Source organism: Carettochelys insculpta, chromosome 8 (assembly GCF_033958435.1).
Source record: "Carettochelys insculpta isolate YL-2023 chromosome 8, ASM3395843v1, whole genome shotgun sequence".
In the NCBI taxonomy this organism is placed as follows: domain Eukaryota; kingdom Metazoa; phylum Chordata; order Testudines; family Carettochelyidae; genus Carettochelys; species Carettochelys insculpta.
This window is the reverse complement of record NC_134144.1, coordinates 44,761,792-44,786,385: the sequence shown is the minus strand read 5'-3', so window position 1 is coordinate 44,786,385 and position 24,594 is coordinate 44,761,792. Positions and strand designations below refer to the sequence as shown.

The following is a 24,594-nucleotide window of genomic DNA, read 5'->3' as shown; positions in this document are numbered from 1 at the left end:
CCCACAGATCCCCAGAGATCCACCAGTTTTGGGTTAGACCCCACAGTGTTTATCATGTGGGGAAACCCCATCCCAGACATGATGCTATGTGGGAATCATGCCAGAAATTTCTGTGCACAGAGACTCCCCCTAAAGCTTCTACATAGCGGGTGATTTGGCTCTAGAAAATTGTATTACAGTCTCAGTAAACCATTCTTAAAGAACAGAACATGACAAACTCTATTCAGGACTGTGGGGGAGTATTAAATGGTCTATGGCACGCTGCACAGGAAACAAATTTCTTTTTAAATGACTGTGCTGACTAAGAATTAATAGTTCTATGAAGCATCCTAAATTCATAAAGTTATCTAAATTAAATAAGTTTATTAAACCTTTTTGTATTATAGTCCAGACAATAGTCAAAGAGTTCTGAGATCCATGCTGGTGTCTACATTTTAAAGACTTGAGATTCCATGTCCCTTCTTGGAAGTTTCAGTGGAGAAATTTTAGGTAAAATCTCTTTAGCATAAAGAGTTTTGTGAAGTCCAGCTTCTCGAAGAGCTAGCTCAACACGAACTCTAGGATCAGAAATGATCTGTTAAAATAAAATATCATAATGATGAAGAGAAACAAAATATCAGTAGCAATACTTCCTCAAAAATGTAATATATATTTTGTATCTATATATATTACACAAAAGCCTTTGTTACAATAACATTACAGATGGAAAATCAAAGACCCAAAAGTTAGGAAATGACAAAATTAACATTGCCCATGTAATCTAATCTCAGTCCACCTGTATGCACAACCTCTAATTTCATGATGGTATATTTTTGCAGCATATCTCAGCTTCATTTAGACAGTTCCATTTTTTTTTCCCCCAAAGGCAAAGCAACTTATTTTTCCTTTGTTTTGTTCTTGGAAGGAGCTGAACCATTGCTGCTGAAACTTAAAAAAAAGGTACAGCTCATGCCACCCTCAACCTTGAGAATTCCAATCTGAACACTTAAAATTTGGCAAAGTTAGAAGAAACTGAAAATAGGTCTCATAATGGAAAGAATCTAGCAGTCTTAACTAACAGGATCACATACTGAGCAGATGCAGGAGTAAAAGTTATACCTTGCAATTATATCAATAGCATACCTACATTTTTAATTGGACTTTCCACTTCATTATTCTAGAGCATGGATAGTGTTTTTTTTCAACTTATGGTTATTGTCTTTTGGGAAAAAAATAAATCAACCAATAATATTTTTGTACTACCATTTAATTTCTAATTCAAGAATAACTAGGAATGTCCCCAGTAATCTGAGAGAAACTGAGACTGTGTTTACACTAGCCCCCTTCTTCAAAGCGGGCATGGTAATCAACCCAAGTGGGCAACAGCAATGAGGTGCTCCGATGCATATGCAGCACCTCATTAGGCTAATTTTCCTCACAGGCATTTGAAATTAGCAACTTAGAAGGGCTGGCAAGTTGTGTAACCGCAGGTACTTCGAAGTACCTGCGCAACTTCAAAGTGCCCTTACTTCCAAAAGTTTTGGAGAGAAAGAGCACTTTGAAGTTGCATGGATACTTTGAAGTGCCCATGGCTGCACGGCTTGCTGGCACATCAAAGTTGCTAATTCCGAAGTGCCCATGGAGAAAATTAGCCTACTAAGGTGCCGCATATGCATCACAGCACCTTGTTGCTATTCCCCACTTGGGCTGATTACCATGCCACCTTCAAAGAAGGGGGCTAGTGTAGACACAGCCTGAGAGAAAGAGTATCATTATTTCAATATGGTGTTTTGCCTTTACACCTGAGGAGGCTGTATTCCTTTTCCATACATCCTATGCCAAATGATCTTTCATTTACTATCACCTCAAAACTAGCCAGATAGTGATTTTTAATGTATGAAGAGTTTGAATTGTAGAGGACCCATCACAGACAATGAAATAATTTGTCATTTCATTGAAGGATATCTACTGCATAGGATTTGATAGTTACCTACCCAGCAGTGACTATCATTTGACATAGGTTTCTGTAAGGGCAGGTATTTACTCTAAATATTTAACATAAGACTAAACAGAACAGAGGAAAGAAGAACAGCAACCCTTAGAGAAATACATGATACAAGTCAAAGGTTATAATTTTTATTTTTAAAAATATTAACTAGATGTGTCAAATTTATTTTCAGTGTTTTTGGTTTCATACGTGACAATAACTTTGTATTATTAATCTTCCTGTTAATGGAGTATTCATTTCCACACAGAGTATAAGCGATAGACAATTACCTGCTGTTCAGTGTATGTATTCAATGTAAACAGTGGTCTTTGGAGAACAAATTCTTCTTCAGTTCCAATGCCTATTTTAGCTTTAGAAGCCACTGTATCAGCCATCATTCTAGCTGGGTCAATTTCTGCAACAATAGCAACCTAAAAACATTACATGAAAATATTTATTAGTGAAACAGTTGATACTATCTGTCTGGAATGCAGTTGGAGTGAGATGGACCGGAGGTGAGAAAATTTCCTTACCAATAACAGTCATCTTTGTACGTATTTCTTGAGCAGCTCTACATTTGTGAGATGTAAACATGCCCTTGACAAACTCTCAACTACTGTGAAAAGCAGTGCAACCTTTGTGGGCCTAAATGATTGGTCTCCAGGCTATAAAAATGGTATGTGACCTCATCTACCCCCTCAATTCCTTCCACAGAATCCAACAATCTCAGAAAACTAGGAAGAAGCAGGGATGTGGAGGGAGGGGTGACAGAGAAGGTGAGAAATGTAGAAATGCAGGACCAAAACAAGAGAGTTATTGACAAATAACTCCTCTTTCTCCAATACTTTCCTTTCAGTACAACTAGTAAATTAGCTATTTAAGAGAGGAACTAGCAATACATTCCCCCAGGAGGTGGGCTGAGAAGGGTTAACTAAACAATGATTGCAGAGCTGATCTTTCAGGACAGGAGGGTGAGATTCCAAATCAAAAAAGAGTAGTCCTGAAGAAAGATATGTGTAGCTATGCACAATGGATAGCTTTGCTTAAGCTTCTCAGTTGGAACAGTACTGACTGGAGCTTTAGGTAGTAGGTAAAATGATTCATTAAAATGCAACAGAAATTCAAACAAGCTGTATAAGTTTGTCAGGAGTCCTGAACATGGTGTTATCAGTCTTGTAAGCACTAAGTTCAAGTAAAAAAAGGGATCAGCTTTTGGACTGTCAGAAATACGCAGATATGTCCTCTTCAAAAGCTATCCTAAATGACTTCAGGCAGAACATAATAGTAGAATCTAGTTGAGCAGAAATAGCTGCTAAGGGATAATACCCTATAGATCCCCTGACTTATCTGAACTGAACTGACTCGTCCAAAATGTCAAAACAGGCACTCACAAAAGAAATAACCTACTGATTATAGCTTATGCAGAGATCATTGTCCACTTCAGTGAACAACAGGCTCCTGTAGACTCCTTCTTGCATTGAAGTAGTTTGTTCTGCATTTCTTCACAGTTCTGAACATCTGTTCTCACAATCTATCACAATCCAGGTCTCTATGTGAAATACTAAAGATGTTGGCAGCAAATCAACCTTGTTTTTAGTTCAGTCTCCTTAGGTCAAAACTGCTCATCCATAGAAGCCTCTCTTTGAATCCATGAATGTTTCTTCATGGATGCCAATATCTGGTGCTGAGAAGACACAAACCATATCTTGCTCTTGGGAAGTCAAGAAAGGACCTGGAATCTCAGTATTTTATTATTTATTTTACTTTTATTTTATTTAGGATAAATAAGAAGTGCTCATTTGCAAAACATGCATGGTCTGCCAAATATTTAAAATGACAAAAAGTAATCATCACCACATAAACATGTACATGTATCCATTTCTCTTACCTCAAAGTGTCAAATGCTAGATAAAACAAATGGGCAATGCAGCATGCCCTGACAGTCAGTAAACCTATGCTCTTTGCAAGAGAATAGTAGAGCCTTCAGGCCCATCCAGAGGAAGCCCTGTCAAGCCTATTGAGGGAGACCTGGTAAATTGCTGCTGATCACAACTGTGAGAGCAAGAGTCTCCCAGGCAGGCAGATCCCAGGCCATTTAGGGCAGTCTAGGTAAAACTTAAACCTTAAAAATTGTCTGTAAGTTCACAGCCAGCCATCTTTGTTCCAGGGCCTACTAATTATAGCTTGCCTTCCAGAAGATGTTTGGTCGCTGCTCAATCTTTGCAAGCTCTAAGAATTTCTTCTGTTCCATAGCTTTTATTGGTGATAATGTCTCCCCAACACTGGAGACTTTGCTGCCTTCTTGCAGTAAGGAGGCCATAGGTCATCAAGGCTTCTTTGGAACCAAAAGAATTGTCAAGGCTTTCAACTGTCAAGACTGTTGATTGTGAAGTCTCATCAATTTATTTTTCCTCAGCATAGCCAGAGTTGGTAAGCAGGCTATCATGTAGATAGCATGACACCTGTGCTTCAGTATCTGCATTGGCTACTTATGAGCTTACAGTCAAATGTTAAGGTTTAGGTTTTGCCCTAGGTCATAAACAATCACTCAGACTCTGACTTGCGCTTCCTATGGAGTGAATTCTACTGTGGTCATTCTGGCTTGCATTGCAAACCACAGGCTACACTGGGGAAGCCACTGTATCACTGAAGCTATCTATGTTACACTGGGTGCTGTTTGGCTTCCAGAATAGCCCATAACTTTAAAGAAACAAATGTGGTTTAAATCACCTTCTCCCTGTTCCCCACCAGTGTTCCCTCTAATTTTTCCACCCCTGGGCATAATGAAATTTTGTTATGTGCACGAAGGCATGTGTGGATGTGCACCTCCTGTGGAAACACATGCTGCCTGCTGTGGAGGCTGTGGACGCATTGCTAATCAGCTGGGCGGCATCTGAATCTCTCATGGATGGCTGCCCAAGAGCTCAGCTTACAGGGAAAACTGTTCCCCACCCAGACTTTGGCTTGCGTATTCTGTGCTGCACCTCCAGCAGTGCATCACAAAAATCTCACGTACTGGAATTCTCTTTTATTGTTTGGTGATAAAAAACAACTCTGGGAAATTAAATTTAAAAAAATTGAATGTAACATAAATGTTTCAAAGCTATATATTCAAACATAAGGAAAAGAAATAAAGAAAGTTATCACTGTAAATTTAACTTGGCAACCTTGGATAAGTGCTGACTGGAATAAAGTTTTTTCATGAACTGCACAAACTTCATAGAGTTAAACTCAACCCTATAAGGAGAATCAACCCAGGGCCTATGTACCACTTTCACTCATCTTCAGGGCTTAAGTGGTTCAGATAAGTCTCATGCCTCTACACAGGACTGAAAACTATAAGGAACAGTAAAAGAAGAAGAAGAAAAGAAAAGGCTCCCAAGCCAGAGAAATTAATGACTATTCACATCCAAATGTCAACAGATTCCACTGTGTCATTTAATATGTTAATACTCATGTCGTCTAAAGTAAAAAATGTGACAGGTGTTATAATGTGGCAGAAGTAATACAGTAAACTCTTTCAGCCCCAGAACCAGGAGTTTGCCAGATAGTTAAATATTCTGGATAATACACAGGTATACCTAACAATGCATAACACTAAAGAAAAACAAGAGTAGACATTGAGAAACAAAAATGTATGCAGATGCAAATGTATTCACTCTTATTATGACCACACCCCCAACACATGCTCTGCACTGGGCCATAGGAGCTGTGTCTACACGTGCACGCTACTTCGAAGTAGCGGCACTAACTTCGAAATAGCGCCCGTCGCAGCTACATGCGTCAGACGCTATTTCGAAGTTAACTTCAACGTTAGGCGGCAAGACGTCGAAGTCCCTAACCTCATGAGGGGATCGGAATAGTGCCCTACTTCGACGTTCAACATCGAAGTAGGGACCGTGTAGACGATCCGCGCCCTGCAACGTCGAAATTGCCGGGTCCTCCATGGCGGCCATCAGCTGGGGGGTTCAGAGATGCTCTCTCTCCAGCCCCTGCGGGGCTCTATGGTCACCGTGGGCAGCAGCCCTTAGCCCAGGGCTTCTGGCTGCTGCTGCGGCAGCTGGGGATCCATACTGCAGGCACAGGGTCTGCAACCAGTTGTCGGCTCTGTGTATCTTGTGTTGTTTAGTGCAACTGTGTCTGGGAGGGGCCCTTTAAGGGAGCGGCTTGCTGTTGAGTCCGCCCTGTGACCCTGTCTGCAGCTGTGCCTGGCACCCTTATTTCGATGTGTGCTACTTTGGCGTGTAGACATACCCTCACAGCGCCTATTTTGATGTGGTGCCGCGCAACGTCGAAGTTGAACATCGACGTTGCCAGCCCTGGAGGACGTGTAGACGTTGCTACATCGAAATAAGCTATTTCGATGTTGGCTTCACGTGTAGACGTAGCCAGGAAGTGCAAGGCAGAGTCTGAGTGATTGTTTATGACCTAGGGCAAAACCTAAACCTTAAAATTTGTCTGTAAGCTCATAAGTAGCCAATGCAGATACTGAAGCACAGGTGTCATGCTATCTATATGATAGCCTGCTTATATACAACAGTAGTATTGTACACTGTAAACTTACACTGTTTGATGTTTTTATTTATATTTACTGTACTTATGGAAACAAGTACAATTTACTTATGGTTAAAATGCTGATTATTTGAGAGTTCTGGATAATAGAATGCCAGATATGAAAAAGTTGACTCTATTACTATAAAATCTTCAAATTTTTCATTCCTTGACTGCTGAGGGATTGATTTTGTAATGTGTTATTTTAATGTAATTTTAATATGGCTTATGTATCTACATAGGAAACAAAATCACCTGTTGTCTGAGGGCTTCAAGACGTCTCTCTCTTTCTTCTTCCTCATGGGCTTCTTGAAGGGCCCGTTCTTTTCTCTCCATCAGGTGCTTTTCCAACAGTTCTTGTCTAAACTTAACTCTGTACAACAGAGAACATATAGATGATGAAAACATTGTGCAAGTTCTATCTGAAACTGTAGTTTTAATGTTTCTGCTTGAAAAGCAGGGTGAAATTCTTTATATCTGTCTCATTAAATAACACGAGGTTTCCTCCAAATGAACCTATTGTACTAACTTATTTAACTAGTGTTTGAAAAATGGATAATTATCATAATGTACTTATGGATCCTAATTTTGTCCAATACTTTCTAATTTATTATTATTATTATTTCATATTCTTCACTAACAACCTTAAAAGAAATGCGCTCTGACATCCATAGATGGCAGCAAAAACATGACTCTCCCCAAACTAACTCCCTCCATTCACAAAATAAAGCAAACAGTCACAAAATAAAGCAAACATTATAAGGTAATGAGCTTAAAATTGTTAGTCTTTAAGATGATACTGGACAGCTTGCATTGTTTTGTGAAGTTACAGACTAACATGGCTATCTCTCTGAGACTATCCTTCCATTCAATAAGCCTTTTAATTTGCTACTTGCAGAAGTAACCAAAGGCATTGAACTGACTTACCTTAACAGCAGAAATCTGTTTTGCATGAGGTAGTATTAGGCTCTTTGTCTGTTTTCGTGAGATAGTATTAGGTATTCATGGGACAGACAAACACACACACCCTCCCTCAATTTCATTTGGGGATATACAGTAAGAAGCACTTCTTGAAGTGGTAAAATAAAAGAACTAGAGGGGAGATTTTTATTAAAGCTAATGTTTGACAAGATAATGATTCAAATATTTTACTACCTTATGAAGCTCAAAGGAGAGTGTAACTTGTAGTGTAAATTGCAAGGATTGAGATCAAGCAGCCACTTAACCAGGCAGTTACAAAAGTCCCAAGAAAATGGTACAATGTAACTCAGGAATGCACAAGACAACCTCAAAATCTGTCTTTGCTGTTACTGTACTTTAAACAGGTTCAGACTCACAGGACTCAGCAAAATTTTGTCTCAAGGCAAAAGCCTAATCTGCTTTTTGCATGTAGTGAAATGACAAGAAAATTTCTTGGTAAAAATTAAGAATTGTTGGTTTTGTATTAAAAATGGCAAATGATAAAATAGTATTTTACTGAAAGTCTTTCATGTAGCTTTAACTGCATGGACTACTCTATTTTTTTCTAAAATAACTTAGTGATATAAAATATGAATTGGAAGTTATTGTGACCTACCAAAATAATTCTAACTGACTTTCCCCATTGTATCATTTACACATGTATAAAAGTAATGTGAAACACTATCACATCAGATTGGTAGATTCTTACATGAAATTTGCATTCACTTTGCACACATGTAAATAATTACATAATGTATAAACCAATAGTATATTGTGCCCAAAGTGTGTGTTTCTTGTTTTCTGACCAAGCAAGTGCTGAAAGTGTTGAGGAAGTGGCACTCCTAGCTCATAAGAAGAAGAAAGAAGATGATCATGTTACTCGCAGTGTCCAATTGGGAGCCAAAGTAATAAAGATCTTTAACTCCCTGGTCACAGGATAAGAGTGACGATATGAAAGCTACATACACACTAGGAAGGAGTTTATAATTTGTAAACATATTCTCAGTTGCAAATAGTATTCCATGTTTAGAACAACCTAATAAATATTTTATACTTGGCTTTAAGTGTTTCATTTTGCTTTACCTTCACAGTATTTATGTGATACTATAATACTTTTGTTATAATTACTATATTATATTTAGTAAGACTAACTACTGTTATTTCAAAGTAAACTTTAATTTTACAGGAAAACATTTTAAAGTTTTAATACTCAATTTTTACATTAAGTATCCCAGTAAATAACAGTTCCAATAAGCAACAAGCTGACAAATGAGTTTGGCTAATTAGTTTCAGCAGAGCTACCTTTTGAAGTCCTGTGGTTACACACTTATGTAATTTCTGATAAGCATAACTTCATTAAAATGCCGCTTTCAGACATTGTCTCATGACTATTCAGGAGAAAAATATTAACATGTCTGTCATAAAAGTTTTAAAAGAACTCTTAAAAATGTTTGTAATACAAGTTTTTTCCCAGACTATAATCAGTTATTGTTTGTTACTGTGATTATAATAAATAAGTCATTTGTGCGATAGGTCCATGTAGTGTCTACTTAACAGTTAGACAAAAGGACGGAAGCCCTGAAGATGTTTCTATACTGACTTGTATCAGACAGAAAGCCAAGTTAGTCTGCATCTTCAAAAACAAGTCTTGTGGCACCTTATAGACTAACAGATGTTTTGGAGCACAAGCTTTCATGGGCAAAGACTGACTTGTATGACGGTGCTAAGTCGCTGGATACATGGGACTTTAAAAAACATTTAAAACTTTTTAAAACTTTTAAAAAAATCACGTTAGACCAGGTTTTTCAGAAGTAGCCTCTTGCTGGCTTCCACAAAATGTATGGGCCAAATCCTCAACTGGTATAAATTGTCAACTGAAGTTAACAGAACTATGACAATTTTCATGAGCTGAGGATACAGCCCTATATGTACACAGGGAAATCGATACAGCATTTGCACATACAAGTATCCATTTGCACTTTCAGTTGACCAGACGCTGATACCCTTGTTGATACTGAGTAACGCATTACTCCACAAGTGGTTCCTCTTGCTTCCCATAAAGAACAATGCTATTCGAAGTCTGTAAGGATAACCTGCACCAATTTGTCTCAGAAGTTTATGTAAATACAGTTCTCTGTGCAAATGTGAGTACATAAGTGTATGCAACTCAGCCTCCAATTGAACTATTTTTATTAGGTTTCTATATTAATGGTCAGAGGCTCTCTCAATCACTGTGGAATGCCTACCATGCAACAGACTCTATTACTTACAAAACAAAGAACTACAATCGTCCTTAAAAAATTAAATAAGACTATTACACTTTAGTCACCAGTAGCTGTGCAATATTGCTCTTTAATCTCTTTCACATGCCTTTAATTTCTAGTCTTTTCAGAGCATTTGTGTAGAATAAACATCAAAAGATTTAATTCCAGGTCTGAAGAAGTGGGTAAGCCCCGTGAAAGCGCATCACCTAATAAATTATTTTGTTAGTCTTTGAAGTGCTACATGACTGCTGGTTTGTTTTGTAAAGATACAGACTAACACAGGCTACCTCTCTGTGACTATCAAAAATTTAGCCCTTCAAATGATTCAGCAGTCTGCTGCAATGAACTACTCTTTGATTTTCTATCAGAACACAGAATTATCAAATGAGGTAGGAATAACTGTCACTAACCCACAATACTGATTTTTCTTTTTGTTTTAAAGATTGCAGCAATAATTTTACATTTCTTCATAAAGCCAGAAATTACACCCTCAATAAGCTCTAAAAGAGAAGTACTTAGTTGCTAAAAGGAAAAAAGCCCTTATTTGTGGTCAGAGTCACTGGCACACTCTAGAAATTCAAAGAAGCTGTAAATCTGGCTTACTCATGCTTTGCAACACAAACACCTAGAGCACACAAATAAACCTCTAGGACATGGTTTCCCAAACTGGGGGCGTGTCCCCTTGTGGGGGCTTGAAGAAATTCTGGGGTGGGTGCAAGGCAATCCAGCTTCCCCATCACCCCCCACCCGAAGAAAGAGCCAGCCTTTGCTTCTGGATCTCAGCCCTGCCATTTTATGTGGATGACCCAGCACAGCTGTTATAAAAAGCAGGCAGCTGGCAAAGACCCATGTGGAGGTAGCTGCCTTCTGCAAATGTGAGTGAGTGTGGGTTGAGCGGGAAAGGAGGAGGGGGATGGGGTTAGATGGGGGGCTGGGGTGCCTGGCTCAGGTGAGGTGGATGGGGTAAGAGTGGGTGGTTGGTGGTGCCTGGCTTTGTGGGATGGGAGGTGCTCAGGTGGGTGGCTCACGGGGCTTGGGCAGGCAGACAGGCGGCTGGCCCCAGCAGCATGGGGCTTGGGCAACTGGCCCCGGCAGCATGGGGCTTGGGCTGGCAGGCAGGTGGCTGGCCCCAGCAATGTGGGGCTTGGGTGGCTGGCTCCAGCAGCATGGGGCTTGGGCAGCTTGGGATGGCAGGCAGGCAGCTGGCTCTGGCAGCCTGGGGCTTGGTTGGGCAGCTTGAGTGGCTGGCCCACACCAGGGGTGGGCGGCTGGTCCTGGCAGTGTGGGGCTCAGGTGGCTGGCAGGCAGGCTGGCAGGTGGCTGGCACCACAGCAAGGGGCTCAGGGGGAGCAGCTCTGGCAGCATAGGGCTCAGGCAGGTGGGCAGCTGGTGCGGGCAGCTCTGGTGGCTGGCCTGGGGCTCAGGCAGCTGGCCAGCTGGGGCTGCACCAGGCACCCTCAAGGGGCTGAGAAAAACTATTTGGGCTTATTTTTAATTATAAGTAACATTTTTATATCAAGTTTTTGTGTTTATTTTAAATTACAGATTGAATTTTTTGTTAAAAAGGTGGGGTTGGATGATGCTACAGAAGAGGTGGGGGGCATGAGGGTTTCTCAAAAATCAAAAGCAGGGGCATGATGCCAAAAAGTTTGTGAACCGCTGCTCTAGAATGTAGTTTTAACACAGTGGCTGGGTGATCCATGTTTGAGTTGAAAGAGACCTATCTAGCCCTTCTCCCTCTCAATGGCCATGGCTACACTAGTACCCCCTTTTCAAAAGGGGGATGCTAATGAGCCACTTTGGCAGATGCTAATGAGGCGCTGCCATGCATATGTGGTGTCTCATTAGCATAATGGCAGCCGTGTGTTTCGAAAGTGCTGCTTTTGAAATGTACGCCACTGGTATAGATGGGGGCCTTCAAAAGGACTCCCTGGATTTCAAAAGCCCCTTCTTCCCAAAATCAAATGTGTTTTCTGAAGAAGTGGGTCTGTCCCACAAAAGCTCACCTTATAAATTGTTGTGTTAGTCTTTAAAATGCTACATCACTATTCAACATACCACTTGCTGTGTTGTGTCTAATATTGAATTGCTTTATATCGTCCCCCTATTTAGTTTTTTAAAGTCCAATTCTACAAAGACTCTGGGACTACTGCTGCCTGTAATTAAGAACATACCTATGTCTTCACAGTAGCGACACTTGATTGTGAGCTCATTGGGGCATGGATTTCATTTTAGCTTGACATACTATAGAGAACCACACATCACATATGCAGCACTACAGTACATAATAACAGTAACATTTCTCTTTCTTTCTTTGATTATTGTTTATGAAGAAGTCTGAAGATGAAAGGCACTATGCAATCACAAAGAATGAGTATTCTCAACAAACAATAAGTAAACAGTAAGTAGTTTTTCCTTTCCTTACACTGTTTTATTTTGTCTAATATGACAAGTCTGGCAAACGTAAAGGTGAACATTTACTTACTTTTGATTGATAATCTTATTGCTATTATTTCTTAACTGAATTGTGTCATTTGTTTATTTTATATAAGTTAATAACTTAATCCTCTGCTATTGTATGATGTTGTACAATCAAATAGCTATAGCTTTTAAAACCACATTAGAAAGTAACTCATGCTCTGCTTATATATCTTTTTAATGGATAGTAGATTGCTCATTAATACAAAGACTAGATTCTGGTGTATTATGTGACTGTTTCACACCACACAATCACTGGAATGAGGCTGTATCATTGACACAGCTGCCATTGCCAGATCACCCCATTGTAGAAGGGTCTTCTTATGGCACAGAATTAAAACAACAGTTTCAATATACCCACCTTGTTTTTCTCTGTTTTTTAACTATTGCTGCAAAACAGAATACAGTCTCTGCCCTTGACCCTTACATAGCCTCAGGCACAGGCAGTAATTTCAACTGGATCTCAGTCCCAAACATTCATGGCCTTAGGTAAAGTACAAGATTAATGGCTTAAGTGTAGTGAGTTAAATGAAATGCCACCGCAAGTATGTTAAAGAGGTCACAAATAAATATATGTAACAGTGAGGATGTGGAACAGAGGACAGAACAGACTCATACTATGACAGTCTGACAAGAAGTGGGTCTGCCCCATGAAAGCTCATCACCTCACAAATTATTCTGTTATTCTTTAAACTGTCACATGACCACTTTTTTGTTTTGTAAACATCTGGAACGAAATTTATTGAAATAAAACTAATTCAGTATGGTCTAACTAAACATTTTTAGAGTTCATTGTATTGAAATGCACTTGAATTTTATTGTGAAATTGTTTGAATTTTCACGGGAAGGATAAATAGGAGAATAGCAGGAGTGAGGGCATGATTGGACAAATTCACTCAGGTTTTAGCATCTCCAGAGATGCCAGACCCCTGAAAGGTGAGAATATACTAAATCCAATTGAATTCCCCAGGCCCCACCAGACAAAGAAAGGATTTTTGAATAAATAGCCTGGTTTTTAAAATGGTTCCTGGCTTTCTTCCCATTCTGGAAAATGGACCAGACCCCTGGTCCACAGAGAACCCCAATCCTTAGAGCAGAGTTGCCTTTCATATCAAAGTAATAAATTGCAATGCATGTCAGACGTTTTTGCCTCTTCTGTGTTTGAACTGTATTGATTCCAAATTTGTGGGGAAACTAAAACCAAGATTTTCAGTTTTCTCTATGCTGAAAATTCTACAATATTCCTCTTTGGGTGGGGGAATTTTCCCAGATCTACTGAAACCCTTCTTAGGCATGACATATTATTATATAGGAACACAATAAACATCAAGAATCATATTGTAAATACAATGTTACGTATGTAAATACTATGTCTAAATTTTCAACAGTAATAGTATTTTTGAGTGTTTTGCATCTGATGAAGTGGGCCTTTGCCCACAGAGGTTTATGTTCCAAAATACCTGTCAGTCTATAAGGTACCACAGGACTTCTTGTTGTTTTTACAAATTGGTCCAGGGAACTATGTTGCTATTGGGTTCTATTTCCCACTTGTAACTGTATGAAAGAAGGGGCGTCATTGCATAACAGAAAATTTTAAAGGAAAAAAAACCAATCAATTTATCCTAAATTAGAGGCAATTAAACAAATCACATCAGGAAGAGTTACGCTTTCTTGCCTAAAAAACAAAAAAGCAGCCTAGTGGCACTGATGATCGCCTATTTGCTTTTCGGAGTTTGTTTGTTTGTTTGTTTGAATACCTTTCTTTATCTTTAGTTGCTTGTTCAATCATAAATTTCTTCAGTTCTGCCAGACGCTGTAGATCTTTCTCTTCCATTTCTTGCCACTTGTGTTGTTTTTCTGCCCAATATTTTCTCACCTGGAATTTGTATGAATGAAATATACAGATTAAAAAAGCAAAACACTTATAAATGATGATACAGGCCAGCAGAGCTAGGAACATGTCAGGGAAAACCTGACATCTTGGATTTTGTAATAATATGTACATTTTAGGAGTAGTATATTTGCCTATGTTGATAAGAAACATTAACAATCTACACTGTAAATGGGAAGCTGCAGAAATTAGTTCTAAGATTTAGTACACAGTTTCCAAAAATGGGGGATATGAAGAAATTCCGGGGGGGCGTGAGGTGACCCAGCTCCCCCCCCCCATTATTCCTCCCACCCAAAGAAAGAGCTGGCCTTTGCTTCTGGCTCTCAGCCCCTGCCATTTTACATGGGTGACCAGATGCTGATGCTATAAAAACCAGACAGCCAGCGAAAACCCATATGCAAATCTGAGTGAGTGTGGGTTGGGAGGGGGAGGAGGAGGATGGGATTAGATATGGGGCTGGGGTGCCTGGCTCAGGTAAGGGAATCGGGATGGAGTAACAGCAGGGGAGCTGGTGATACCTGGCTTTGTGGAAGGGGAGGGGTGCGGGCGGGCGGCTTATGGGGCTCAGGCAGCCTGCGAGCTTGCAGGATTCATGGGGCTTGGGCGGCTGGCCCCCAGCATCGCAGGGCTCAGGTGGCTCAGGCTGGTGGGTGGGTGGCTGGCTGGCACGGGCAGCGTGGGGCTTGGGCAGGCAGCTCGGGTGGCTGGCCCACAGCTGGGGCAAGCAGCTGGTGGGTGAGCGGATGGCTGGACTCAGCGGTGTGGGGCTTGGGCAGGTGGCTCTGGCAGCACAGGTCTCAGGTGGGCAGGTGGCTGGTGCAGGCAGCTCTATCAGCTGGCCAGGTGGGGCTGCACCAGCCACCTGCCGGGGCCAAGGAAAACTATTTGTGTTTAATTTTAATTTTAAATAACATTTTCATATCAAGTTTTTATGTTTATTGTATATTAAAAATTGAATTTTTTTGTTAAAAGGGGGATTGCATGATGGCAAATAAGAGGGGGCGAGGGGGTGTGAAGGTTTCTCAAAAATCAAAAGGAGAGCATGGTGCTGAAAAGTTTGGGAACCAGTGATTTAGTAGGAGCTGAAGAATTTTGTGGAACTCCAATGCATTAACACAAAAATTCCTAACTGGTATATTTCCTGTAGTTCTTTCTTTTTCCATCCTCTCCAATAACAGCAACTACGGACGCCATTATTGCTCACTCTACCAGGCAGCAAGAAAACAAAATACATGGCCATCAGAGCACTTCATTTCCAGTTTGTATTGAGATTAGTTCCAAGTGGCAGTCCTCCAGGGAAGAAACAAGGAATATAGGGTGAGAGCTATGACACAACTACCAGTGTATAATTTTTATAGTTATTATAGCCCTTTTCATCAGTTCTATTCAACTACAGCAATTACAAAATGCAGACATCCCAGGAAATAACAAAAGAAGGTGGATGGGCTTTCTGCAGATTCTTAGAGTCAGACATGTCCTCACTGATACTGCTTTTGGCCTGACTGGTAACGCCAAATAAAGATGAAAGCAACAGACAACAGTATTGCAAATTTAGGTACAGAACTGGAATTTCAATGGTGAAGAAAATTAGCATATGCTCCTTACAGAAGACAAGCTCTGTAGAAGCTCAAAAGCTTGTCTTTGTCACCAACAGAAGTTTGTCCAATCAAAGATATTACCTCACCCAGTGGCTGCTTTGAACAGCATTTAGTAACTCTGGAAGTTATTATTTTGTCCTAGTCAAATACCCTGGGACAGCACACTGTATGGCAACACTGAACAATACAGCACTGTAGTGAAAGTGTCAAAAATAGGATATATAGATTTAATAGCATATTGCCCATTCTCCTTTTTGTGGGAATATTCAGTGTGCCAGTAGCAGTGCAATCTGTGGAGTATGCAGACATATCTTAGAACTTTGTGGATCATAAACTTTTTTGCTGCTGTGCAAAATCAGATACAATGAACATTGAAAGAAGCATCCCTCCAGGACACTGAACTGCAACACAGGATATCAATACCATCAAATAGTGTGTGTGCTCTATTTGGTATAAATGGTAAAGTATTTTGTTTAGCTGTGTTTGGTTCCTGGTGGTGAAGATTGTTCTATACATTTTGAAGCTGTCTAACCAGAACTCTGTCATTTGGCAACATCCATAATCCAGCATGATTTCAGGTAGTTGGATGACCACTTATCATGGGGGAGGCCAAGTTTCCTGTGGTTCCATAAAGTTTGTTTCCAGCCACCAGTCCTGGCTCTGTGTTCTATCTCCTGATCTGAACAAGTGGGTCTGCTCCACGAAAGTTCATCACCTAATAATGTATTTTGTTAGTCTTTAAAGTGCTACATGGCTGCTTTTTTGTTCTGTGCTGTTATTCAGCTGTAATTTACCCCTAAATCACTTCTAAAATCTCAGTAAGCAATGGAAGTGTTGGTAATGTGCTAGAAAACATTGATGTCCCAATGTCTGGTAAATTCTCTCATCTGGTCCTGGTCAATTCTGGAGTCTGCCAGATTAAAGAGGTCCATCTGTACTTAAAAATGATGCTGACAGTGACAACTGAATGCCTGCCCCCACCTGCCTCTTTTTTTGTTCCTCTGTGGTTTTATGTTCTCCTACCATCAAGCAACACAGCCTAAGAAAAGACAGATAGGAAGAACAAACTAAAACATACAGATAGACTGCTGAAAATCTTCAAATAAAAACAAAGACAAACTAGATTGTAATTAAATATGTGATGCAACCTACCCAGTGACTCAACCACTCCTCCTGTGACAGGGGAGAAAATAAAAACTAGATAGCCAAGGCCACCAGTAAAGACAATTTCTCAGATAACCCCTGAAATGTCAGTTAATGCAACACAAATGTACTATGTTAGTAAAAAGCATTTCTCCAGAGCAAAATAAATTGGTATAAATCATGCTTTGGGTCTATGCTAGGAGCATTTTTGGCACATTATGTAAGTCATGGTTCTTGCCTCTTCATACCTATGACCAACAATTATGTCAGCAGAAGTCTGTGATTTGAAAAGACTAAACCAGTACCTACAAGCAATAACAACATAGCCTCTGGGAACATATTAGAAAACATCTGCCAGAGCCAATATGAAAAAATGCAGTAACCATGCAGTACAGAGAATCTTGAAAAATTCCTCTTGTACATTTTTGATACATGATTAAAATGTCTAAACAGAAAATCACTAGAACATGCCTGCACAGTGTACATCTAATCCTGTCTCATTCAAGTCAAAGGTAAAACGTACATGGATTTCAACAGGACCAGGATTTTGTTCAAGTGCATATTTTACATGCTTATAAATATGACTTCATAACCACAATTGAAAATAATTTCTCAGAATGAAAAAAGACAAACTTACGGGATATGAGACAAGAAGAAAAATATTTTTTCAAGTGCTTTTGTCTCCTTGTTATACTAACTACATGCCAGTCTCTTCAGTCATTGCATTCATTCTATTTTTAGACATAGTATCAAAACAAAAAAGCAGTCCAGTAGCACTTTGAAGACTGACTAAATATGACATAGTATGACAGAGGGAACAGAGTCGGGCAATAATTTACATTTAATGTAATTGCAAAATTCATGATGGGAACTTTCTGAGTCACTATAGGGGCTCGTCTGCATACTTGGCTCAATCTAATTCTTGATCTTCCCCCCCACCCCTCCACTCTCTGATTTGCTCACCTTGATTATCTTTTTCTGATTTGTCCTCCTTGCTTACTGTTTTTGGTTCTCTGTGTCTTAAATATTGAGTCTGTTCTGGTCTGGCTATGGTCTGAAGAAGTGGGTCTGTCTCACAAAAGCTCACCTAATAAACTATTTTGCTAGTCTTTAAAGTACTACTTGACTACTTTTTGTTTTGATCATGATGAAATTGAGACAGGTAGAAAGGAAACTAGATACATCCTGTATGTGGGCATGACCTAACCCTGCAAAGAATTATGGCCATGCAAATTAAATTCATCATCACTTCAACTGGTGAAAGTAAAGATCAGGGTGCTCTTGGAGATAGGAAAGTGTGGAAACCTCCCAGAGTAAAGCCTGTATGGCTTTACGCAAGATTAGCAGTTTCTTTAGACAGCACTCTTGTTCAAATACTCCTGTGTGGAATTGTTGGTATGGTCACACAGACATGATAATTAATTGTAAATAAGAGATAAGGGGAAATTTCTTGGGGCACAATAGGGAAAGGCTTTGTCAGGCCTAAAGAGGATTTGATAAGATGACCTTCTAAAGACTTAGGTTTTCTTTTATCTGTAACTAAGCTAAAGGATCCCTATATTGCTCAACTTCATAAACCATTATTTTGCTTTACTGCCATATTCCCTTTTGTTTTAACAAATCTTGTTTTCCAGAACACTACTGCAATATGGACAGATGGCCTGAAAGAGAGTGGACTTCAAACATCAAGGAAGAGAAGAAAAAGGCTTTTCTGCAGCCTAACTCCCCGAGTCACACTCTTAGAGGGGGCAGGAACAGAGCTTACTGTCATTCCCATTAATGTTGAATAGTAACAGAGAGCTAGGCATATTAATCTGTATTCTATCAAAACAAAAAAAGCGGTCCAGTAGCACTTTAAAGACTAACAAAATAATTTATTAGGTGATGAGCTTTCGTGGGACAGACCCACTTCTTCAGATCTACAGCCTTACCAGAACAGATTCAATATATAAAGCACAGAGGTCAAAAAATTGTTATCAGGGTTGACAATCAGAAAAATTGTTATCAAGGTTGGCAAATCAGATAGAAGAGCAGAAAGAGGAGGGTGAGGGGTGGGGGAAGTTAAGTGTTTGGTCAAACATCCAACTGTGTGAAAGAGTCCTTACAATGGGTCAGGTAATTGCTGTCCCTGTTCAAATCAAGTGTTAATGTATCGAATTTGAATACAAATATTAGTTCCAAACATTCTCTCTGTAGACTCTGGCCATCAGTGATTTGTAGTGTAGTGTCCAGGAAATGCATCTCTTGTTGGAGTGGTCAAAGATGAAGTTGATGGTGGGGTACAGATTGGTAAAGTCTCTGAAGAATTCCACAGAATTCTCCACTGGCTGATCAACTGTTAATTTGTGGGCTGGAGTACCTTGACTAAATGAAATCCTTCAAATATGCATCATAAAAATATTCAATTTTGAAACCATTCTCTCTGTCTGATTCTATTCATTCCCCCGCCAACACACACCTTTAACTCTTTGCTTCCATGAAATGTATACGTAAAAACCTGCTCTTCAGCGGCCCAATCCTGCAAACACATCAACACCACTAGTCTCACATAAATTAATGAGACAATTTTCATGAGTAAAACAAGAAGTCTTGTGGCACCTTATAGACTAAAAGATATTTTGGAGCATAAGCTTTAGTGGGCAAAGACCCGCTTCATCTGATGCACGAGTGGGGTGTGTGGTTTCAGAGGGGTATTTAAAGAGTGGGGTCTCAGTAAAATGGAGGGTCAGAGCTTCCAAGATCTATTCAGCAGGGTGGAAATGGCCCAGTATCAATAGTACTTATCAAAAGAGGAAAAAACAAGTCAGATCAGATGGGGGATGTGAGCCTTTGTCAGCAGCTAATGGGGAGATATTAACACCCAGAGCAGAGAAGCTGCCTTTGTAAGCTGTGGGCCACTCCCAGTCTCTGTTTAATCCTTGGTTGATGGAGTCAAATTTGCAAATAAATTGCAGTTCAGAGATTTCTCTCTCCATTTGATTTTTGAAATCTCTTTTTTTCAGGACTGTTACCCTTAAATCTGCTACTGAGGCCGTGTCTACACGAGACCCAAACTTCAAAATGGCCACGCAAATGGCCATTTTGAAGTTTACTAATGAAACGCTGAAATGCATATTCAGCGCTTCATTAGCATGCGGGTGGCCACAGCACTTTGAAATTGACGCGGCTCGTCGCCGCGCAGCTCATCGAGACGGGGCTCCTTTTCGAAAGGACCCCGGCTACTTCGAAGTCCCCTTATTCCCATGAGCTCATGGGAATAAGGGGACTTCGAAGTAGGCGGGGTCCTTTCAAAAAGGAGCCCCGTCTGGATGAGCCGTGTGGCGACGAGCCACATCAATTTCGAAGTGCCACAGCTGCCCGCATGTTAATGAAGCGCTGAATATGCATTTCAGCGCTTCATTAGTAAACTTCAAAATGGCCATTTGCATGGCCATTTCGAAGTTTGGGGCACATGTAGACGTAGCCTGACTGTCCAGGGAGATTAAACTGTTCTTCCACAGGCTTCTGTACATTACTGTTCCCAATGTCTGATTTATGTCCATTTATTCTTTTACAGAGAGACTGTCCAGTTTGGCCAATTGAAATTGCAGTGGGGCATTGCTGACACATATGGCATATATTATATTAGTAGATGTGCAGGTAAAGGAGCCCCTGATGGTATAGTTGGTGTTAGGTCCTGTGATGATGTCACTGGTGTAAATATGTGAGCAGAGTTGGCAGAGAGGACTGTTGCAGGGGTTGGTTCCAGGCCTAGAGTCACTGGTTTGTGATTTGTAGTGGCTGGTGAGGATTTGTTTAAGGTTGGCAGGCTGTCTGTAGGCGAGGACAGGCCTGCCTCCCAAGGTCTGTGAGAGTGAAAGATCATTGTTCAGGATGGGTTGCAGATAACTGATGATGCGCTGGAGAGGCCTTAGGTGGGGGCTGTATGTGATGGTCACTAGTGTTCTCTTGTTTTCCTTGCAAGGCCTGTCTTGTAGTAGGTGGCTTCTGGGTACCGGTCTGGCTCTATCAATCTGTTTCCTCACTTCCTTAGGTGGGTATTGTAGTTTGAGGAAAGCTTGGTAAAGGTCTTGTAGATGGTTGTCTTGTAGATGGTTGTCTCTGTCTGATGGATCAGAGCAAATACGGTTGTACCTTAGTGCCTGGCTGTAAACAATGGATCGTGTAGTATGCCCTATATGGAAGTTGGAGGCGTGGAGATAAACATAGCGGTCTGTGGGTTTTCGGTATAGGGTGGTATTTATGTGACCACTGCTTATCTGCACAGGATTAAACAGAGACTGGGAGTGGCTCGCAGCTTACAAAGGCAGCTTCTCTGCTCTGGGTGTTAATATCTCCCCATTAGACTCTGACAAAGGCTCACATCCTCTGTCTGATCTGACTTGTTTTTTCCTCTTTTGAGAAGTACTATTGACACTGGGCCATTTCCACCTTGCTGAAGAGACCATGTCAGCTCTGGCCCTCCCTTTTACTGGGACCGCACTCTTTAAACACCCCTCTGAAACCACTCCGCACTCATGTATCTGATGAAGCGGGTCTTTGCCCATGAAAGCTTATGCTCCAAAATATCTGTTCATCTATAAGGTGCCACAAGCCTTCTTGTTGTTCTCAAAGCTACAGACTAACATGGCTACCTCTCTGATTCATGAGTAAAGTTATTCATCTGCTGAAGTGCATGCAGGATCAACCCATAAACATTCATCTGTTCCAGCTGTTTATTACTGATCTGAAATAATAATTATGCATTTTTAATATAACAAATTCCACAGAAACTAATTGTGACTGTTAGTCTTTGAGTTTAAGATTTCAAAATAAGGAACAAGTAAAATACAGGTAAATTCTCAAAATTGAAAGGTTCCTGTTTTGTATAAATTACATTAATAATAAAAGCTAATGGGGAGAAGTATAGCTAGTATGTGACACATAAGCAGATTTTTCTATAAGTAGTAACAATCTTATTCTTCAAAGTTTTTCCACAAAGTATGTTTAGACTTTATTTAGAACAATGTTATTTCCCAATAAATAGGCAAGGTAGGTGAGGTAATATTATACACTGAACCAGTTTTTATTGGAGAGAGAGAAGCTGTCCAGTTTACATGAAGCTCTTCTTCAGTTCTTAGGAAATGTTACTCAGAGGATATGTTCACACCACAGTTAGACAATGGTGGTTGGCCTTTTTCAGCTGACTCAGACTCTGGAATCTTAGGCTAAGGCAGTAGTTTTCAAACTTTTTGGCCCGTGGCTCCCTACACTCAAGACAAACATTTCTGCAGACCTCATGATGACAAAATGCCCATGGTTATCTCTAAATATATTAGCCTATGCCTACACAGCAGCGTTATTCCTGAATAAGCTATTCTGTAAGAGGTATTCTGGAATAGGTTACTTTGAAATAGTGCAGCTACACACAAAATTCATTTTAAAAAAGCGCTCATGTATTTTGAAATCGAGTGTCTGCACACAATAGAGCCTATTTCGAAATAGAGCCATTAGATGCAGTAAAATATTTATTTATATCCAATACAAAAGATTTCAATGTTTTCTTTATTTATGACACAGGTGGAGAATCTTTCTGGGGTCAGGGGCAACTGATCCACACAAAAACAATTAGTGGGGGCCAATCTTTCCCCCTCAACACTCACTGATATGGCCCCCAACTGAGATACCTCACTCCCCTGGCACTCCAGTCTCATGGGAGGGGATGGGAGAGGAGGAGGCCAGGAGGATCAAAGTTCAGGGCTTCCCATGGGCCAGATTAACTCTTTTGGGGTCATGAGGTTAGTAGATTTTGTGAGCTCCCCAACTCAGGCTCTGGAGTGAGGCCTAAAATGAGGGGCTCATTGTGTAGGAGGGGGGCTGCCAGGGAGTGGGATGGGGTGAGGATGGGGGTCTGGCTGTGAGGTAGGGTGCTGGAGTGGGCTGCAGGTGGGGTGTCTGACCTGGAAGGAGGGTGCAGGAGAGAGCCGAGAGTTGGGGATCTGGAAAGTGCAGCAATGGACTGAGGTTAGGGTGTCTGGCCAGGAAAAAGGATGCAGGAGCAAGGGAGGGCCCTGTGTGTGACCAGGGCGAAGCTGCATGATCTGGTGGGGGGGGAGGTGGAAAAGAGAGGGGTGATGCAGTAGCAAGGGAGGATGTAAGAGCAGGCTGGGGGTGGCGAGTTTGGCTAGGGGGAGGGTGCAGAGCATGGCCAGGAAGAGGGTACAAGAGCAGGCTGGGGTGCAGGGCCTCTGCAAGTGGGGGGAGCCAGAGGGGGATGTGGGTGCAGGGCCTGGGCATGAGAGGGATGGAGGGGACTTACATCACTTCACACACACCTCCCTGCCACTCCCAGGCATTCCCAGGCCTCCTGCTGCTCCTACTGGCTGCAATTCCAGAATCGCGGCCAATGGGAGCAGCAAGCAAAGCATGCAGGCAGCATGTCTGCGCACTGCTGTTCCCCTGGCTGTGGGAGGGGAGTGGCAACATGCAGAGCCATTTGCTCTCCGCATGAGCCAGAACTGTAGGTCTCACCTGCAGCCCACTCCAGCACCCTACTTCACAGCCAGACCCCCATCCTCACCCCATCCCACTCCCTGGCAGCCCCCCGCATGAGCCAGAACTGGTGAGGCTCAGGGCTTTTTTCTTCCCACCCCTCCCAAGAAGGAAGCCAGCACTGACACTCCAATCTTGCGAGGCAGAGGAGCAAGGCTGGAGCACAAGGAGAGGGGAGGAACTCTGAGCCCACAGCCCACTTGCAAGGGTACGTCTGTACTACATAGCTTTTAGTGACATGGCTATATCAATAAAGGTGTGTCGCTAAAAGTCAGGCAATGTAAACACAGTTTGTTGGCACTTTTGCAGACCAAAAACTTCCACTCTCTACAAGCAGCATTTGTTTTCTCAGCAGGAGAGCTTTCCCTGTGAAAGACAAAAGCTTCGTTGCTCAGTGCCAGTGTGCACAAAGCCTGTTTCACTGCAATGAGGTCTGAGGGTGCCATAGTTTGGGCTGCGGCCCCAGCATGAACAACTACACAGCAATGACACAGCCCTAACCAGAGCCTTGGGAGCTGGAGTCAGCTGGCATGAGCCCAGCACCAGTGCAAACATATCCGGGGAGTTACAGTTAAATACCAGGTGGAATAAAACTGTTTAGCCTAAGTAATTAACACATATTTCATGGGACCATTCAAAATGAATTGGCCCATCAACACCTCTCCAGTCATGGGGAAGGGATGTGGGGAAGTTAACGGGATTACAGATTCAGAGAGGTAGCCGAGTTAATCTGTATCTTCAAAAACAGTCTGAAGTCCTGTGGCGCTTTATAGACTAAAAGATATTTTGGAGCATAACATTTCGTCACCAAAGACCCGCTTGCATCTGACAAAGCGCATCTTTGCCCACAAAACCTTATGCTCCAAAATATCTGTTACTCTATAAGGTGCCACAGGACTTTTTGCTGTTTTTGGATTACAGATTGTTATAATAAACCATAATTCCAGGGCCTCTATTCAGTCCAGGATTTTTAGTGTCTAGCGAAGTTATGAACTTGAGGTCCTAGGTACATCTCTTGAAAGTGCTGTGCATGTTTCCTTCAAGGAAATCCTTGACTGAGAAGTGTTAATGGACTACTCTACCTGGAAATATGTGTTAAGAAGGTATGCTAAAAAAAAATTTAAATGTAGTTTCTTACATGTTGAATACTAACAGAGAGAAAGCCGTGCTAGTCTATATACTATCAAAACGAAAAAGAGTCAAGTAGCACTT

At 41.1% G+C, this 24,594-nt stretch overlaps 1 protein-coding gene across 1 annotated transcript in view; it reads right to left on the bottom strand.

The window, feature by feature from the left end:
• Positions 1 to 287: 287 nt before the first annotated feature.
• The window catches only part of CCDC148 (coiled-coil domain containing 148), a 113,989-nt gene continuing 89,682 nt past the window's right edge, over positions 288 to 24,594 (bottom strand). Inside the window, exons 12-15 of the mRNA XM_075000982.1 lie at positions 13,977 to 14,095; positions 6,773 to 6,890; positions 2,257 to 2,397; positions 288 to 574 (exon numbers count right to left, since the gene is read on the bottom strand). Of these exons, the coding sequence (XP_074857083.1) occupies positions 428 to 574; positions 2,257 to 2,397; positions 6,773 to 6,890; positions 13,977 to 14,095 (525 nt within the window). The 3' untranslated portion in view covers positions 288 to 427. The remainder of the gene's footprint in view (positions 575 to 2,256; positions 2,398 to 6,772; positions 6,891 to 13,976; positions 14,096 to 24,594) is intronic.